This window comes from Pleurodeles waltl, chromosome 6 (assembly GCF_031143425.1).
Source record: "Pleurodeles waltl isolate 20211129_DDA chromosome 6, aPleWal1.hap1.20221129, whole genome shotgun sequence".
In the NCBI taxonomy this organism is placed as follows: domain Eukaryota; kingdom Metazoa; phylum Chordata; class Amphibia; order Caudata; family Salamandridae; genus Pleurodeles; species Pleurodeles waltl.
Window position 1 is genome coordinate 377,515,258 of NC_090445.1, and position 19,490 is coordinate 377,534,747.

At 45.0% G+C, this 19,490-nt stretch overlaps 1 protein-coding gene across 1 annotated transcript in view; it reads right to left on the minus strand.

Moving 5' to 3' along the window:
• The window catches only part of LPCAT4 (lysophosphatidylcholine acyltransferase 4), a 536,940-nt gene that overhangs the window by 162,314 nt on the left and 355,136 nt on the right, over nucleotides 1–19,490 (minus strand). The window contains exon 8 of the mRNA XM_069238305.1: nucleotides 17,107–17,161. Coding sequence (XP_069094406.1) covers nucleotides 17,107–17,161 — 55 coding nt within the window. The remainder of the gene's footprint in view (nucleotides 1–17,106; nucleotides 17,162–19,490) is intronic.

Here is a 19,490-nt window from a genome sequence, read left to right on the forward strand (position 1 = left end):
CTTGGGGGAGAGAATCTCCCCTCAGCAGATGGTGAGGCAGGAAGGGGGAGGGCTGCCAAACTGGTCTTCAAAGGCAGAGAAGGACATCTGGAGCACCCAGCAACAACCCCACATCCTGCAACCCCAGACAACTAGGTGCCCCCTTGATTAGATTAGGAGAGGGCAGGAGAGGGGTGTGTTTATGATTTTTAGCCACACCAGTGGGTGGGCTTAGCCAGATGTAACCTCCAAAAATCAGATTCAGCCATGTTGGATTTGTAGAGACTGTTGCCTTTTGGGATGGATTTTTGCCACACTTCCCAGGAAGTGGTCATCACAGGGGGACGACCCTGTACCTGATTGGAGGACCAGGACCCCCCTGCTTTTCACCCAGGAGCAAGGATAAAACTGGCAGACCTGCCCCCACACCTCAGATCCCCGCCAGATTTCAAGAAGAAAAGAACTAAAGGAGAAGAAGGACTGCCCTGCTGGACCCCTGGCCTGCACCTGGAACCTGCACTCAGAAGGACTGCACCAGCTGCACACTTAGGCTTCACCACAAGAAGGACTTTGCCTGGCTTCAACTGGTTCAAGGAGGGACTCCCTGTTTGCTACAGGTGAAAAATTGCTATCCAGAGTCCCCCTGCACCAACTCCTGAAAAGTGACCAGCTGACCACTGTCCAGTGGCCAAAAAGGAGGTTGCACCAGGTGCATTCTGGGAGTTGAAGTCCGCACCCCCCAAGGACCATCACAGAACTTCTGGACCCTTGGGGTGAGCTGTGGACCCCAAAAGAACCTTAAAAGAACATCTGGGTGAAGCCCCAGAAGTTTGGAAAAGATTTGAGAATTTTTGAAAAAAAGCTCCAGAGAGGGACCGACCCGCCGCGGAAATTCTAGCCGGCTTGCCTCAAGCGCAACCCGGCCTGACTTGGTTCGTCCCGGTAAAGAAAAACCTCCGAAAAAGAGACTAAGTCCGAAGGTAAAAAGTTGACCGGGACCTCCCAGCCATCGTATCCGAGAAGGGCTCCACGGACGTCGGATCAAGATCCAGGTTTACCCCGGTCGAAGGATTTTCATCTAGAAAAAACTACTAAGTCCGAAGGTAAAAATCTCCACCGAGGAAACCCACATCGCGTATCCGGACAAGGGCTCCAGGAGGTCGGATTCAACTGGCAGGTTCGTCCCGGTGAAGAAAAACTTCAAAATAAAGACTAAGTCAGAAGGTAACTTTTTAACCGAGGCCTCCCGCGACTTGTAGCCGAGCAGGGCTCCATCGCGGTCGGCCTGAAACTTTGACTTTGCCCCGGTCGAGGTGCAACCAGATGACCCGATTGGCGCTTTTTGTTTCTAAGCACTAGAAAAATAATAATTCTTTAAAAATTTATATCTCCGGTTCCCCTGAACCAATTTTAATCGTTTTTGTGTCATTTTAAAGATAAAAATATAAACTATTTTTATAAATTGGTTTTGGATTTTTAAACTGTTTCCTGTGTTTTATTTAATTACTTTTTTGTGATATTTGAATGCTTTACACACTGTCTCCTAAGTTAAGCCTTGACGCTCGTTGCCAAGCTACCAAGGGTTGAGCTGGGATTAATTTACTGAGACCTAACTGTACCTAGGTGGGGGTTAGTGGCTTGTTGCTAGGTGTAGGTACCTACCTGCCCTTACCAATAACCCATTTTCCAACACCTACTACTAAACTTGAGCATTCAGCACTTTAGTACCCAGAGAGAAAGCCTTACTGATGAGAGAAACCTTTGAAACCAATGTAAAGCCATTGTACATTTTGTGAAATATTGGTGTCCATCAAAACCTTACTGTGCTTAAAAAAATTAAAAAAAATAAAAAAATTAAAAACAAACAAAACTTACTAGCGTCTACCATAAAGTTAAAACTCACACCAAAAAACATCCACCAAAATCCCAAACCCCTACCAGCGAACAAACACTTTGCTCTTGCCTCACAATTAAGCAACCACAAATTATCAACACCTACAAAATACTGCTATCCACCAATCACATGTAACAAACCATTTGCACACTGAACATAACTTTATCACCATCTCCATGAAAGTCCTCACACAGCAAGGAAAACTTTTCCTGACCTGCCCGCTTTTCCTCAGTGGAGTGGAACACCTAAAAGCTTACTGGGGTGATCAATGTTTTCGTTACTCAACCTATGTAGGAATCTGTCTCTTTATGCAGTATATCAAAAGGCGATATACCGTGCAAAGAGTCCAGGGGTTCCCCTACTAGTGGACAGGGGCTTGCCCTAGCAATCCCAAGGTGCTCTATTAGGGAGTAGTGTGGTTGAGCAGTCTTAGGCTTATCAGAGAGGAGTGTTAGACATTTACGACAGGCACACAATCAATTTATAAGATGCACGAGTCAATAAGGAGATCCACACCAATTTACAAAAGTAACAAGTATCTTTATATATATTTAGTCACCAGAATCAATACTATCAGGTAAGTACATTTTGCAAGAGAAATAATTTCAGGTTTTAGAAGTTGACACTGCATTTTTCAGAGGTGGAAATGGAACAACAGACACTGCATACAGGTATAGTGTAGTGACTTACAGGATCAATCTTCTGGACTTAAGATAAGTATGGGGTGAGGTCCAAGGCAGCACCAACAGGTCATTTCGGGTGGCACGGGGGCGGCCAAGTGCAGAGGTGCTATTCAGCATCAGGTGCCCAATGTTATCCTATAGGGGAAAAACATGTACTATATTCGGGCACTTCACAGCAAGTTACAGGCCACACCAACAGACCACACCAGGCAGCACTGGGGCAGCCGGGTGGAGAGGTGCAATACAGCATTGGGTGCCCAATGTTAGTCAATGGGGATTTGTCAAGTTAAAAAGAGGCTGCAGGTTTGTACTGGGTGGCCAGTCGGGCTGAACCAGCAAGTGGGCTCAGCTTGCATGATGCTTGGGACATCTTAGGTCCTCTTCTCTACAGGCCAGGGGCGACAGGTGTAGAGGTATCTTGAGGCATCAGATTTTCATCACCGGAAGCACTCGCTATTGAGGGGCCTGCAAATAGGCTGCATCGTTGAGTCCACAGTGGGCAAGTCCAAGGTGTTCTGTCCTTGGAAAGCAGAGGGGACCAAACTGGCACCATTGGCCACCTTCAGCTCGGGATAGGCGGCACAGGTGCAGTGGTGCTTTCCGGTGTCTGGTTTTAGTGGTCCGGAGTCCTCTCAGGTCTCTTGGGGTGTCTGCAGGATGCAGGGAAGCTGCTCCACGGGAGTTCCTGGTTCTTTGCTGAGGATAGGCAGTCCTCCCAGGCTTTTGGAGGCACAACAGTTTGCGTGACGAGACTTCTTTGGTGCAATTCGGCAGGTACAGGCTGGCAGAGCTGATGTCAAGTCAGTTCTTTCTTCGTCAGTCTTCGCTTTTGCAGCTCGCGTGTCCTTCTCGTAGGTCAGTAGAAATCTGATTTCCTGGTGCCAGGGGCTCCCCTAAAAACTGAATTTAGGGGCATTAGGGGATTTTATAGTGGAACTGTTCTTAGAGTGGACACGACTTCCTGACTACTCATTTTCCTGCCTAAGTGCCAAATGTACCCTGGAGATGGGGGTGGAGGGGGAGTGCGGGTAACAGGAGGGGATTAAGGCAGAGGGGGTTGTGTGTTGCTGCATCTCTCTCCTGAGGGAAGCCAGATCTGCATACCAAGGTGGGGGTGGGCTGCTTTAAAGCTCCCTGCTTTGAAATGCAGATTTGCAGGTCGTCCTGTTGTCTGTGTGTGTGTGCGTGTGTGTTGGGGGGGGGGGGTTAACACCTCTCTCAGAGAAGGCTTTGTTCCTGACTGCCAAAGAACAAAGGCTCTAACCCTTGGGGGGGTCAGAAACATGTCTGGTAGTGGCAGCCTAGCTAAAACTAGTAAGTCAGTGCACGGGTAGTTGGTAGGTTTTTCAGGAGGCACATCCAAGCTGCCCTCTGGGTGCATGTATTAATAAAACCATCACTACCATCAGTGAGGATTTATTAATACGTTATGTTTCATACCAAACATACCTAGTTTCAACGAAGCTATTGTGTAGCTGGGGAACTCGTAGTGATCAGCACTTGCACTTAAAATGGCTTTCCTGTTCACTCACTATGTCTAAGAATCAACATAGACATAGCAGTGGCACATCTGCTCTTGCAAATGTGTCCACACATGTAACATAATGCATCCAGTCTTAGGGCTGTAAGGCCTGCTGTGGGGGTGACATGCATACATTGCACGCAATGTTAGGGGATATGGCATACAGGCTGGGTGCCATGTTGCATTTTCACTTTTAGCTGCACCGAGACATGCAGCCTGCAGTGGCGGACTGTATGAGTTTGGTGATGGGTCCCTTAGAATGGCTCAAGCTGTGCTGCAGCTCCTGGGGGACTCTCTTTAGTACTCCTGCCCTAGGTACCATTTATTTGGGACTTACAGATTTGCTAAAGGCATGGCTACTTGAGGATCAGGTACCCAGGTGTCTTGTTTCGGGGAAGAAACACTGGGGACCTTGATAGCAGAAACCTCATTGCACTTCAGTCAAAGTAGCATCACAAAAAGAGGGAGAGGGGGAGAGGGGTAGAGGGAGAGGGGTAGAGGGAGAGGGGTAGAGGGAGAGGGGTAGAGGTAGAGGGAGGGGGAGAGGGAGAGGGGGAGAGGGGGAGAGGGGGAGAGGGAGAGGGAGAGGGAGAGGGAAAGAGAGATTTTTTTGGCGGGGGAAGAGGGGTGTGTGGGGTTGAAAGAACCACTGCACCCAAAACCCAGCTTTCTAGAAATGTCTTCTGGTTACAGGGTGCAACCGAAGTGTGGCATACCCAACATTCTGCCCCTTATTCAAGCACTAGACTAGGAAGACTGACATTTGAATGGCTCAGACTCAGTTTCCCTGTACCCTCAGGGAGAAGACAAGCAGCTATCTCTGTGTACATTCTGTTTAGCACTAACCTGTCCCCCATTAACAGGACTGTTTACCTATGCTTGCGTGTTTAGGGTGTGCTACATGTGGCATGTGTGTAGCAAGATTACGCTTCTCTCATTCAGTAAGGATGTCCCTGGATGGTGAGGATCATGGTGCACTGCGGCACAAGATGTAGGTTTCACTTCATGTTCTGCTGTCTTTGTTGATGACACAACAAGAGTAAAGCCTTCTGTCTGCATGACGTAGCTGAGCTACTAGCGTTTAAGAAATCCATAAACATTTTGGCAGGCTAGAGCACTGCAACACAACACAAGTCTGATTAGAACTGGTCACACTGCTTCATTACATCTGCTCTCAAACCAGACACCACATTACGAACGGACTGAAATTTCAGGCCCATTACCCCCAACGTACATAATCTACCTGTCCTGTGCTGAGGACTGCCTGGAAATAGGACAATCAGCTCCTTCTATGTGAGAATGTGTTAAAAGCCATGGCAAGCAAATGGATTGAAGGTTATGAGCTGTAAACATAGCACAGTTATTAACTCAAGGGACCCTCCATTACTGGCTTATATTTGGCTGAACCTAGAAAGAAAGCTCTGCTGCTCAAGTAGAAAGGATATCTTGTTTCCTCTTGCAAGCCAGACCCCTAACCTAGGTTCTGGGGTTGTCCAACTGACGTGCCCTTTTAGGAAGAGTCAAACTGTACTGCCAAGGAGTAGAGAGGACTGACTGAGTGCAAGCGGTAGGACCAGCTGACAAACCTATAGAGAACAAAAAACATGTGTGCAGTTCAGCAGCCCTTATCCGTGGCAAGAAGATCTGCATCTCCTGAAGGTGCTCACATCATCAAAAGAATGGTCTGGCTCTAAGCATGTACTGCACATTACTGCTCTTTTGACTTTACAGGAGACGACTCACCCTATTTCAAGACTAAGTGGAAGATCAGCGATTTTCTTCTTTGCCCCTAGGTCGTTACAGTTGGACGCTTTGGCCAGTGAAGTTCACCCTGATTACAAACATTTTAAACAATCTTCGGGGCTGGTAGGCCTGATTCTTCACAACAGAAGATTATAATGTAACCAACAGGTTCAGTGAGGGACTGACGCCCTCTAGGTGCTTAACACTATCAGGCCCCTTATAAGCACCAAATATGCGTTACAATCCTGTTCCCAGAATAATAGTACTCCTGTACAGTGACTCCGGAGATCAGTCGAAGCTTTACCTTGCCTCCCAATACACTAACGTCCTGCTCTAGATCCATTAACTGTGCACAGGAACTCAGTCTCAGAATCTGTCCTGTTAGTGGCCTGGGAATCCAAGTTCACTTGTGGTAGTAGGCTATTAGTTTTGTCAAAGGTTTATCAAGTTCTCAGCCACTAAGCTGCTTTACTTTGCACCCAGGGCGCAGAGAATCTAGGACAAAGGGCTGAAATTTCACAGTACTGATTATACATCTTGGTAAGACTTAAAAGCTCAAGCTCGTGGAATAAACTTGAACAAAGACCCAATTAATTTTTATTACAGGACCCACTACTTGAGCCAGTGGTGCCCAATGTGAATCCATGAAGGCTGAACCCATACCAGATTTTCACTTTGTCAACCCATGGAAATGTTGTTTATCCTTTATTCTTTTCTTATGAACTACATTGTTGTTTGGTTGCCCTGTTACACACATCTCACACACTATCTCTGCTCTTCAGCTCTCGCATCACTACCAAAGTGTTTACCTCTGTGGCCAGATGGAGATATCGCTTGTCGGACTTTTTCTAATAATATTGTTACTATCAATTAATAACACAATGCTTATTCTTTGTAATCTATGTTGCAATATGGATATTTAAAAACCTTTTCCGTGTAAAGAGGGATTCTTAAAAGCTTAAGGTGCTATTTGAGAACAAGCATCACACCTCAGAACGACGTGTCATACTGAGAAGGCTTTCTTTTTGTAGGTTTTCACCCTTCTCTCTTTTTTTTTTTTTTACCATCAAAGTTCCTTTGGATGATCCCGTAAACTATCCTCCACTACTACAATCACTTCAAGTTCTACTGGGATATACTGAAATTGCTACAACCATTGCATTAGGAAGATAGTAAAAAAAAAATGTAGCAATGTTTACTGTAAAGACTGCATGTAAAGATTAATACAGATATTTCAATACTCATACATTTGGATGTAACTTAATATAATACTAGTTGCAAGAATATAAATGAATAAACAAAAAGAAAAACTGAAAACAGCACATTTGAATACAGCTAGCAGAGAAATAGACAACCTTGGTAACAGATAAAACAAGGGTTGGATCATAGGTTTGTGGATAGAAAAAGAACAAAAACATGCAAATTATACAAAACACCAACACTAAATAAAATGATGTGCTTAAGGTCAACTCTTGCCCCACTCCACCAACCATTCAGTAATTTAAGCCAGGGCTTACTCTGTGTTTAAACACAGAACTCATTCCTTGGAAGCCTAATTAATTCAACATAATACCAAGCTCAAAGCACATTCACATTACCTCCAACAAAAGCTTAAGTCAGCTTAGTAAAGCAATAAATACCTCAAAGTGCTGACAGGCGATTTAGGTCCATGATGAATACAGTATAAATGTCTGTCACTTATAGCCAGCTAGAAGTATGCTCCTAAGATACAATGGTGAAACCACTTGAAAGACAGGGCGGCAGAAAAGGAAAAGCTTTATACTACTGGAAAGCCTTGATGGTTTCTAAAAGCAGTAGTGCTTGAAATGGTAAAAGCAAACATAGCCTTATTCACAATCACAGACTGCTTCAGAAGGAGAAGCTATGTTTGAGAGGACCAAATTACAAGGGCATCTAGATCTGCCAAATTGTCAAGTATAAGTACACATGTACTTTTGCATCTGACACAGGTTCCAAAAAGGTTGTAAAGTCACCAAAAACTGCTAGTTTTTATTTATTTGTGACTTGGTTGTCTGTTATAGGGGACAAGCAGGTTTCTACTTGGATGCATATGGCAAGTCTGCAATGTGGAGGCGTGCCAGAACAGAACTGAAGCTTTGTGCTACAGATCACCAACTTAAATGTCTGCAAACAACAAAAACTGAAGTGTGTCTAAAGTTGCACAGCCAGAAAAATGCCAGTTAGTAACTCTGGTAATCACTGTTGTATCAAGTCATACAAAGCAATATTTATCCATAGATTTTGTGGGTCCTTAACAGTTTTAGCATTACCTTCGGGGATCAGGCATACTTTTGAGTAACAAACTGAAGTAAACTGTTTATGTCATTTGGTCAATGATAATAAGGTGACCACCATCCAAAGCAGGGGGACTGTATGTTGGTTATCATCCTGCACCACTTTCTGCCACAACAAGGTCAAATGTTTGCTCAAGGGACACGTGATGGCAGATTCATCCAGGTGCACGGCTATAACTGTAAACTCTACACTGGTTTGACTTTGCAAAACATCTGAAAGAGCGCACACACTTTTACAAGGCACTACTGTGAGGAACAGCCTGTCCCAGAGCTGAATTGTAACCGGTTTGAGTGAAGGTGAGCCTGCTTCCTGCTTTTATTGGATTTAATGTAATTGTCATGTATTGCATACTAATCTTATTCAAGCATGTCAATATATGGAAGATCCAATGTTGGAGAAGAAACTAGTTACTTACCTGTAACATCAGTTCTCCAGCGTTGATATCACTCCCTCCTCCCCAGTCAGAGGCTTATTATACCCTTCTCACATTTGCGCCCTAAAATCAGATCTTTGGTGGAATCTGGGGCAAAGTTTTGCAAACTGTGGTTCGTGAGCAGATTTTTGGTGGGTCGTGAAAGTGCAAGCAATAAATAAAGATGCCTTTAAATTCTGCATTTATCTTGTCACATTCGATGCACTTCAAAGACAGAGATCAAATGTCAGGCTATATTTTCTGACACTGCAGATTTTTTTTTATTTTTTTAACATGGATATTGGCGTTTACAAACGAAAAAAAGTAAAGTCAATTACACATCAATCTTGCTTGGGTACTGTGACTATGAAAGAAAGGCGATAGGATCCCATTTTTGTGTAACACAACAAAAAGAAAATTGTAAATTACAGGGGTGTAGAACTCCTATAGTTAGGGGGAGGATGGCGGGGAGAGGCAGTAAAGCCCCTCCAGGAGCACCTGGCGGTAAGGGCAGAGCACAGCCGCATCTGGAGCGACGCTGGAAGTAGCGCGGTCCCGGCGGAGGAGAGCGAGCCGGGGACCGCGGGAATGAAGACATCGGCTCACGGCCCCCCATAGAAGATTTGGGGGGGGGGGGGTTCTGGATGATGTTGTCCTGGGGCATGCCTGATGCTGTTGCCTGACCCTAAAATGGAGCCCGAGGTCAGCTCACGTGGAGCTTCCCCATGGAGGCCCAAGGCCGAGGAGTAGCAAGACTGAGATCTCTCTCCCCTTCAAAGGGATTTCTATGGCGGTTTCAGCATGGGGAGTCATATCCCAGTAAGGAGCAGAAGGGGGTCAGTGGAGGAAGTGATGCATGCAGTGGCAAGAGGAGCACAAGTGAGAGAGGTGTCTGGGGGGTACCTATTCCTCGACGGAGGCCACAATCTAGCAGGTTCTCTAGTTATTTTGCACCTGCCAGATCCGGGGTGCTCGTGTCGCCGCGGTCACAGGACATTGCACTAAGGAGGACAATCTGTCGGCCCTTTGCAATTTCAAGGCGGAATTGCAAGATGAACTCACGTCTGACTTTAAGACCGCGCTGGATGCATTCCAAACGGACATTAATAGTAGCATGGCCTCTCTTCAGGCGGACGTTGATCCAGTGGGGACCCGTACGTTAGATCTCGAAACGCAGGTCCACGAGATGAAACAACAAGTAAGTCCCTTGGAGAAAGAGGTCTCACAGCTCAAGTCGCAACTCCAGCTTTCGATACTCAAATGCAAGGACTTGGAAAACCGCTCCCGCAGAGACAAAATTAGAGTGAGGGGGCTGGAGGAGGGCAGTGAGGGAGCAGATCTGGAGGCGTTTGTGGTGGGTCTCTTTTCCACCCTGTTGGGAGAAGAACACCCAGTAGTACAGGCTGAAAGAGTATATAGGGTGGGATGTCGCTCCGCCAATAACAGTAAGAGACCTAGCGACATCCTGGTGAAATTGAGCTCATTCAAGGTCAAGGAGCGCATCCTTCAAAGGGGGAGGTGACAGGACTTTGTGACTTTTCAAGGAGCTGAGTGCACACTTTACCAGGACATTGCTCCAGCCACATTGCTCCGCCGGCAGCAGTTTCGTCCGGTCACAGATGAGTTGAAATCGAAAAATGTTAGGTACAGATGGACATTCCCCTTCGGCATAGCTTTTGAACTTAACAACAACAAATCCTACCACTTCATGGGGTATGGGGCGGTGGCGTCCGCACTGGGGGTGCAGGAGAAGAGTGCAGACATCGGACTCACCGCACCGGGGAAGTCGCAGCATTGAGAGGACCCCTCTTCGTCTACTGCTGTGGATCAATGGAGGCAGACGAGGAGCGGGAGGAAAACCCCCAAGATGTAGACTTATGCACCTAAACCACATCAGATGAAGGGTCGCCAAAGGGGCGGAGGAGAGGATTTCAAATGGAGGCCGCATGGGATCTCGAGGCCCCCCGGGGGAGAGACTGGAGACTGATCTGGCCGTAGGGGCGCTAGCGGACTGAGCGCTTCCAGCGTGTTCCCTACCATCCCTCCAGTAAGTGATAAAGGAGGTCCTCACACCGGACACTGTTCGAGCTTTTGAGAGTGGTCTGACAGGAGGTGGTGGTGGATGAATACCCCTTCCCAACCATGAGGACCACACTGAGGTTTATGTATCAGCAACTTATAGTTTCTGAGTTGTTACCTGATTTGTTGTTACTTTTTATGTTTGATTATTGTTTGTTGTCCCAACTACACATGGATGAACAGCCTGGGGGGTGGAGGGGGAAGGAGACGCAGGGGGTCTTTGGACAGAGGGGAGCACTGGGGACCTGAGTGACCACTTAGGTCAGATGTACCCACAGGCGAGGCCCTCTCGGGCACACTAACATGATGCTACATTTTCTAACATGGAATGTTAAGGGGCTTAATTCCCCCAATAAGCGGTCACCGCTGTGGAAATTCTTTGACGACCACCAATATGATATTGTGTCATTGCAGAAAACACATCTCAAGAAGGGCGAAGGTCATAGACTACAGCACAAACACTATCCGCAGATATATACTGCCTCTGCGACAACAAAGCATTGTGGGGTGGCCCTGCTGTTCCATAGGTCCATGCACTTCCAACTCGGGGTCCAAACTGGATAAGGAGGGTAGATTCCTGTTGGTCAAGGGCACCCTGGGGGGGGGCGGACTTGTACGGTAGCCACACTCTATGCGCCTAATAGTGGCCAAACGCAGTTTCTATTGAGCTTCCTTGACGTGTTTTTTTTTTTTTGCGGAGGGTGAGATAGTGCTTCAGGGAGACTTTAACTTGATTTGGGATACCGCTCAGGACACAACGCACCCCCCAGAGACCACTTATAAGTGCCTTTGTGAAATCCCATAAGACAGCTCTTCACAGATTGGGGCTCCTTGATTCTTGGCGCGGGTTTCACCCCACGGTGAAAGATTACACATTCTTCTCCCACTCTCATAGATCCTACTCCAGGATTGACTATATATTTTTAAGCCAGCCACTTCGACAATCACTCCAATGTTTACCCGTTATCATATCTGATCACGCACCGGTTGAGGTGGGTTTGGAGTGGTCCCTCCAGAGTCCAAGGGGTAGACGTTAGTACTTTCCAAAATCTTAACCTGTGACCCAACGACTCGAGACGAGTTGCGGAGAGCTATCAGAGAATTTTTTCAGAATAATAAAACCGGGGACACTCCTCCCCCACCACCTGGGCTGCGTTTAAAGCGGTCCTCAGGGGCACATGCATCTCATTAGTGTCTTCACTTTACCGGTTGAAAGCCAAAGAACAACAAGATCTGGAGAGTGCATTGAAGGAGGCTGAACAGGCCCATAAACTTTCTCCTACCTGGCAGACTCAGAGGAAACTGACTTTCATTAAAGACAAACTGCAATCTATTTACAAGAACAGGGCAGAAGTTGCATTGCTAAGGTTCTAGAGATCTCATTATGTCACTGGGAACAAAATAGGCACTCTCCTGGCCAGGCAATTACGTGCCAAGCAAACTAAGGGCTATATAGTGCAAGTGCGGGATGAGTCAGGGGAGCATCATTCAGATGAGGAGAAAGCACAAACTTTTAGGAACTTCTATTCTCAACTGTATAAATCAGATAATCCGAGCACTCCTGTCCAGGAGGGCTATTTGCTCAACACTCAGCTCCCACAGGTTTCTCGCAACACTAACGAGTTTCTGGCAGCCCCATTCACCACACCAAAAATCTGTGTAACCAGTTTCAACAAGAGTACAGGAAACATTAAAATAAACAAGCATTGGCAAAGCCAGTAGGTCCAACATTGGTGGTCAGTGTATTGGCAATGTGTGTCTTGTTTTGACATGGCTTTTGTAAAACTTTATTGTTGTGGCAGCTGCCAGGCCCTCACCACTGTAACAAATATTGGCAAAAAGAAAACATACTTTTGGTCTCAAAAAGCACACATTGCCATTGTAGATTCTGGCACAGAACAAAACTATTTTGTGTGCTGATTTACTGCCTGTGAAAAAAAGACTATCACTCACAGTAAAGCCAGATGGATAGAGAGATAGAATTTTAATAAAAACAAAAGATATTGGTTAATGCCAGGCCAAGTCAGGAACACAATTCTTAAACAAAGTCACAAAAGCAAACCCAGGGTAGATATATTTACATTAGTGCAGATTTGCTTATTTCATTTATTAATAGGAATTTACAAACGTAGACTAGGAAATTGTACTCCTGCTAAATATTTGAGAACTGAATTTTAGCATGAGCAAATATACATGTGCAGATGTGTTCATGCGAAAGTATGTTGAGCGTTTACAAGTTCCTGTTCTCCAGCCACCTTTTTCCCACCCCTGGAAGAAGTTTTATGTCTGCTCTTGTCATGAGTAAATTTACAACCTTCCTCAGTTTTGCACAGACTTAAAAGGGCATTCCAACCCTGTAACTATTCCTTACTGCTACCTACAGCCCCAGTATGTAGATCTCTGGAAAGGTGATAAAAAAAGTAAATTGGAAGTATTCAAGCCTTACTATACTATTAACCCTCATTTAATCAGAGAGGCTATCATCAGAGCTCTTGTATGATGTAAATGATACCATAATGTGTTGCAGCAGTACATGGCACCAAAGAGACAAGTAGAGTTTTTTTTTACAGGACAAGTACATTGAAATGCAACTTGTCACACGGACAAGTAGATACTTAAATACATTACACACCCTGAAATTAACCTTACACATTAAGCAATTAGAAAAGCAGAAAATTAAGCACTTCTAAATTCTAAAGTGTAATGGAAACAAAGATTTTAATAGAATCAAAACAAATTAAGACACTTTACTTGATGAAGTACAAATGATTAATATTCACAGAAGCCTGATTTCCACACATTATCATTAGTGTGCAATGTAGTTCTATTAGAAAATCTGCATGTCTCTGCAAATGTATTGGGCATTTCAAAGGAAAATTAGATGTCTGTAAATGACAGTGTAGGGAAATGACTCCTTGCTGCAGTTACCCCCCACCTTTTGCCTGGTATTGATGCTTACTTGACAGAGTGTGCTAGGGCCCTGCTAACCAGGCCCCAGCACCACTGTTTTTTTCACTAACAATTGACCATTGCTTCCACAATTGGCACACAGATAAGTCCCTTGTAAAAGGTAGCAATGGTACCAAGGGCCCTGTGACCAGGGAAGGTCCCTAAGGCCTGCAGCATGTGTTGTGCTCACCTAACACATGCACACTGCCAATGCAGATTGTGTGTGTTGGTAGGGGGAAGAAGGCAAAGTCGACATGGCATCCTCCCCAGGATGCCATGCACACAAAATACTGCCTGTGGCATAGGTAAGTCACCCCCTAGCAGGCCTTAAAGCCCTAATGCAGTGTGCACTATACCACAGGTGAGGGCATTGCTGCATGAGCAATATGCCCCTACAGTGTCTAAGTTCATTCTTAGACATTGTAAGTACAGTGTGGTTGTATAAAGTATATGGTCTGGGAGTTTGTCAAAACAAACTCCACAGATTCATAATGGCTACACTGAACACTGGGAAGTTTAGTATCCAACTTCTCAGAATAATAAACCTACACTAATGCCAGTGCTGGATTTATTTAACAAAAATAAATGCACACAGAGGGCATCTTAGAGATGCCCCCTGTATTTTACCCAGTCCTTCAATGCAGGACTGCCTGCCACTGAGAGACGAGTTTCTGACCCCCTAGGGTGAGAGCCTTTTTGCTCTCTGGGGCCAGAAACAAAGCCTGCACTGGGTGGAGCTGCTTCACACCTCCCCCCAGCAGGAACTGTAAAACCTACCAGTGAGCCTCAAAGGCTCAGGCTTCGTGTTCCAAAGCCCCTGGGCACCGCAGCTAGTGGAGATACCCACCCCCAGACAAAGCCCCACTTTTGGCGACAAGACATGGGAGTTAATGAGAAAAACAAGGAGTCACCACCCCATCAGCCAGGTCCACCCCTAAGGTGACCAAAGCTGAAGTGACCCCCCCCTGCTTGGAAAATCCTCCATCTTGTTTTGGAGGATTTAGCCCGATAGGGATGTGCTCCCCTCCCGAAAGGGAGGGAGCACAAGGAGGGTGTAGCCACCCTCAAGGACAGTAGCCATTTGCTACTTCCATGTGACCCTAACACCACTAAATTCAGAATTTAGGGGCGACCCTAAACCCAGGATTTTAGATTCCTGCCTACAAAGAAGAAGGACTGCTAAGCTGAAAAACACAGCAGAGAAGGAAGACAACAACTGCTTTGGCCCCAGCCCTACCGGCCTGTCTCAGAGTACCTGCACCAGCCACGCATCCTGTGGGCCCAGCAACCCCTGCCGACTCAGAGGACTGCCCTGAAACCAAAAAGGATCAAAAACTCCCATCGACAGTGGACCTGTCCAACCAAGAAAGAAGAAACCATTTTTAAAGGTACTCTCACCTCACTCCAGAAGCGCAGGTCCCCACCACTCTGCACCAGGCACCTCCAGCCCGTGTCTAGAGAAACCAACTACTAAGAGAGGCAAATACTACAGACTCTCTTGGAATATGCTACCTCTCCTACACCAACACAGACTGAAAGCAGGTGTCCAAATCTCGGGGCCATAACATAAGGTACGCAAGCATCCCATACACAGATCTGACCTTTACAGGACGCAAAAGAGAGGATGAGGTTCTGCTAATCAACAAATTCGCTGAAAAGAACATTGTTATTAATATGAGTGACACACTGATTCACCATCTATGAGAAGCACTGCCAGCAGAACAAGAATTACATTTGCTGGAATGGCCTTCTGTTTATCTTCTATATGAAGGAAACTTTAAGACAGAAAGCTATTCTGCTTTGCTAGTATTAAATTATATTGTGTACTAAGCCCCGTGTGCCTATAAGCAACAACACATCTTTCCTTCAAGTCTGAGCTAAAGGATGCCTAAAGTTTGTTATTGGATCAGTTTGGAGCGAGCTAAAGGGGAAAGTGCCTTCTTGAGCCAAGAAATGGATTATGTTCTGGATGTAAAACGCCACATTTATAAATTAAGTCGTAAAATCACATGTCAAAATACAGGATGTGCATGTTGGAGTAAAATATGGGTGTTATTAAAAAGTGTCCTTGGTAGCTGCCCTTCATAGTTTCATCTATCACAGAGTCCTTTCAATAGATAAATAGTAAGAGTGCAAGCTCAAAGCAGCATGCAAAAGAAGTATGTTGCAGTACACCTCAGATGTTGGGTGAACTAACAGCAAACACGTCTAGCAGGTCAGAGCATCTTAGAAGAGTCAAGTATCAAGTGTTTTAGATTCTAATCCATAAGAAAGTGAACAGATACGGTAAACTATGGTAGCAAATCATGCCTGCCACCATGGGGCCTGGTTTACTAGTTCACAAATATTAATTTGTTAGGGCAAGGAATAGAGTACAATCTCAGAAGGGAATAATCACAGACAAAGACCAAATGTATAGCCTATCACATGCATCTCTGAACAGCTTGGCCCAGTTTGGATGTGTGATAACCACACAGTCTCTGTAACTCTCATCCCAAATGCAGATACTTTCTTCCATGAACAGTTTCCCTGTATTTGTAGAGCGGCACAACCACATCTAGGTACAGCACTCAATAGTTGTACTGGTCCTTGCATTCTCCTGTCAGATTACTGCAGTTCGATCTACAATGGTTTCAGTAGAAATGATCACAGTGCAAACTGGAAGGATTAGGGGAGGCAAGATGTAGAACCGGCATCCAATGCTAAAGGCACATATCCCATCCTACATGATACACCAACTGCAATGACTATCAGTTCCATATTGCACAGCAGTATTCAAATGTAAACATCTATGTATTGCCATGAAGTACTGCACACAAACAAAGCAGATTTCATAGGTAAAAATTAACAATGAACTCACAAGAAAACCATCTCAGTGGAACTGTTCGCCCACCCATCTGATCTACTGAAGAAAGTTAGGCATCACCCATTTAACTCACTCTTAAGATCCACAGATCTCCAGGCCACTGGCTCAAAATACAAGCCATCTACAGGCACAATCATTAGTCCTCCTGATATAGAGGCCACACCTTCTTAAAGTACCCAAACCAAGAAGATGAACTCCATAGCTAGATTTGAAACTGTGGATAAGTATGGTCTTGTGTTCGTACACTGTGCTTTGTATTGCAGCAACTCAATAAAACCAGAAAAATAGGCTGCCAGAGGACATTCAAAATGTATGGGAACACAGGTTGTTTATACACCGTTGACCAAAAAAAAAAATATATATATATATATCACCAAGATCAAGTACTGATAGAGCACAGATCGCATGGAGTCTAATCTCCAGCAGTAGCACTGAAGTGATGAACAGAACCGGTGTATCACAGCTAAAGGAGCCGAAAATAACAGCCACATTTACCACTAAACATTTTTTTTTCCATTAAAAGGCGTGTTGCTGAACACATACGTGTACAATACACTTCGAATGTTATCTTCTCCTGGTACAAACATTCTAACAATAAATAGGTGATCAACATACATCTATTACAAAAAAGCAGCAGGGGGAGAAATAACTGAGCCCTCTTACCTCAATCTCAAGCCTTATGAACAACTGGGACAAGCTTAGCCATAGAACTTTAAAGCTGTGGGGTGAAAAGAAGAATTAATAATCTGGTTTAAAGTCAGGTAATGAAAATGTCACTTACCCAGTGTACATCTGTTCGTGGCATCAGTCGCTGTAGATTCGCATGTTTTGCATAGCTCGCCATCTGGTGTTGGGCCGGAGTGTTACAAGTTGTTTTTCTTCGAAGAAGTCTTTCGAGTCACGGGACCGAGTGACTCCTCCTTTTGTCTCCATTGCGCATGGGCGTCGACTCCATCTTCGATTGTTTTTCCCCGCAGAGGGTGAGGTAGGAGTTGAATTGTAGTAATAGTGCCCATGCAATGGAGTGACTAAGTATGTACCTATTTAAGGTTGAGATGATACATATACAAATAGTTGAAGGTAACTTCCAAACTGCTACAGGCTCCCGGGGAGGCGGGTGGGCACATGCGAATCTACAGCGACTGATGCCACGAACAGATGTACACTGGGTAAGTGACATTTTCAGTTCGATGGCATCTGTCGCTGTAGATACGCATGTTTTGCATAGACTAGTAAGCAGTTATCTCCCCAAAAGCGGTGGCTCAGCCTGTAGGAGTGGAAGTAGTTTGAAATAATGTTCTTAATACGGCTTGACCTACTGTGGCTTGTTGTGCGGATAACACGTCTACACAGTAGTGCTTGGTGAATGTGTGAGGCGTAGACCATGTGGCTGCCTTACATATTTCTTGCATTGGGGTGTTTCCTAGAAAGGCCATGGTAGCACCTTTCTTTCTGGTTGAGTGTGCCCTTCGTGTAATGGGCAGCTGTCGTTTAGCTTTAAGGTAGCAGATTTGGATGCATTTAACTATCCATCTGGCTATACCTTGTTTTGATATTGGGTTTCCTGCATGAGGTTTTTGAAATGCAATAAATAGTTGTTTAGTCTTTCTGATGTTCTTTGTTCTGTCAATGTAATACATTAATGCTCTTTTGACATCTAATGTATGTAGTGCCCTTTCAGCTACGGTATCTGGCTGTGGAAAGAACACTGGAAGTTCCACTGTTTGATTTAGATGGAACGGTGAAATAACCTTTGGCAAAAATTTAGGATTAGTCCTTAGGACGACCTTATTCTTGTGTAGTTGCATAAAAGGTTCTTGTATTGTAAACGCCTGAATCTCGCTTACTCTTCTAAGGGAAGTAATGGCGATGAGAAATGCAACCTTCCAGGTTAGGAACTGTATTTCGCAGGAGTGCATGGGTTCAAAAGGTGGACCCATAAGTCTAGTTAGGACAACATTTAGGTTCCATGAAGGAACAGGTGGCGTTCTTGGTGGTATAATTCTCCTAAGGCCCTCCATGAATGCTTTAATGACTGGTATCTTATATAGGGAAGTTGAATAGGTAGTCTGCAGGTATGCAGATATTGCTGCAAGGTGTATTTTAATGGAAGAGAAAGCCAGGTTAGATTTTTGTAAGTGAAGCAAGTAACCCACTACATGTTCTGGAGTTGTGTGTAATGGTTGTATTTGATTAATATGGCAGTAGCAAACAAACCTCTTCCATTTACTTGCATAGCAGTGCCTGGTGGATGGCCTTCTGGCTTGCTTTATGACTTCCATACATTCTTGGGTAAGTTGTAAGTGTCCGAATTCTAGGATTTCAGGAGCCAGATTTCTAGATTCAGCGATGCTGGATCTGGGTGTCTGATCTTTTGGTTGTGTTGTGTCAACAGATCTGGCCTGTTGGGCAATTTGATGTAGGGTACTACTGATAGGTCTAGCAGCGTTGTGTACCAGGGTTGCCTTGCCCAAGTTGGTGCTATTAATATGAGTTTGAGTTTGTTTTGACTGAGTTTGTTTACCAGGTAAGGAAGGAGAGGGAGAGGAGGAAAAGCGTAAGCAAATATCCCTGACCATTTCATCCATAGGGCATTGCCTTGGGACTGTTTGTGTGGGTATCTGGATGCGAAGTTTTGGCATTTTGCGTTCTCCTTCGTCGCAAACAAGTCTATTTGAGGTGTTCCCCAGAGTTTGAAATAGGTGTTCAGAATTTGGGGGTGAATTTCCCATTCGTGGACCTGTTGGTGATCTCGAGAGAGATTGTCTGCGAGTTGATTTTGGATCCCTGGTATAAATTGTGCTATTAGGCGAATTTGGTTGTGAATTGCCCAACGCCAAATTTTTTGTGCTAGCAGGCTTAACTGCGTGGAGTGCGTCCCCCCTTGCTTGTTTAGATAATACATTGTTGTCATGTTGTCTGTCTTGACGAGAATGTATTTGTGAACTATTATTGGTTGGAAAGCTTTTAGTGCTTGAAAAACTGCTAGAAGTTCTAGGTGATTTATATGCAGTTTTGTTTGATGTACGTTCCATTGTCCTTGTATG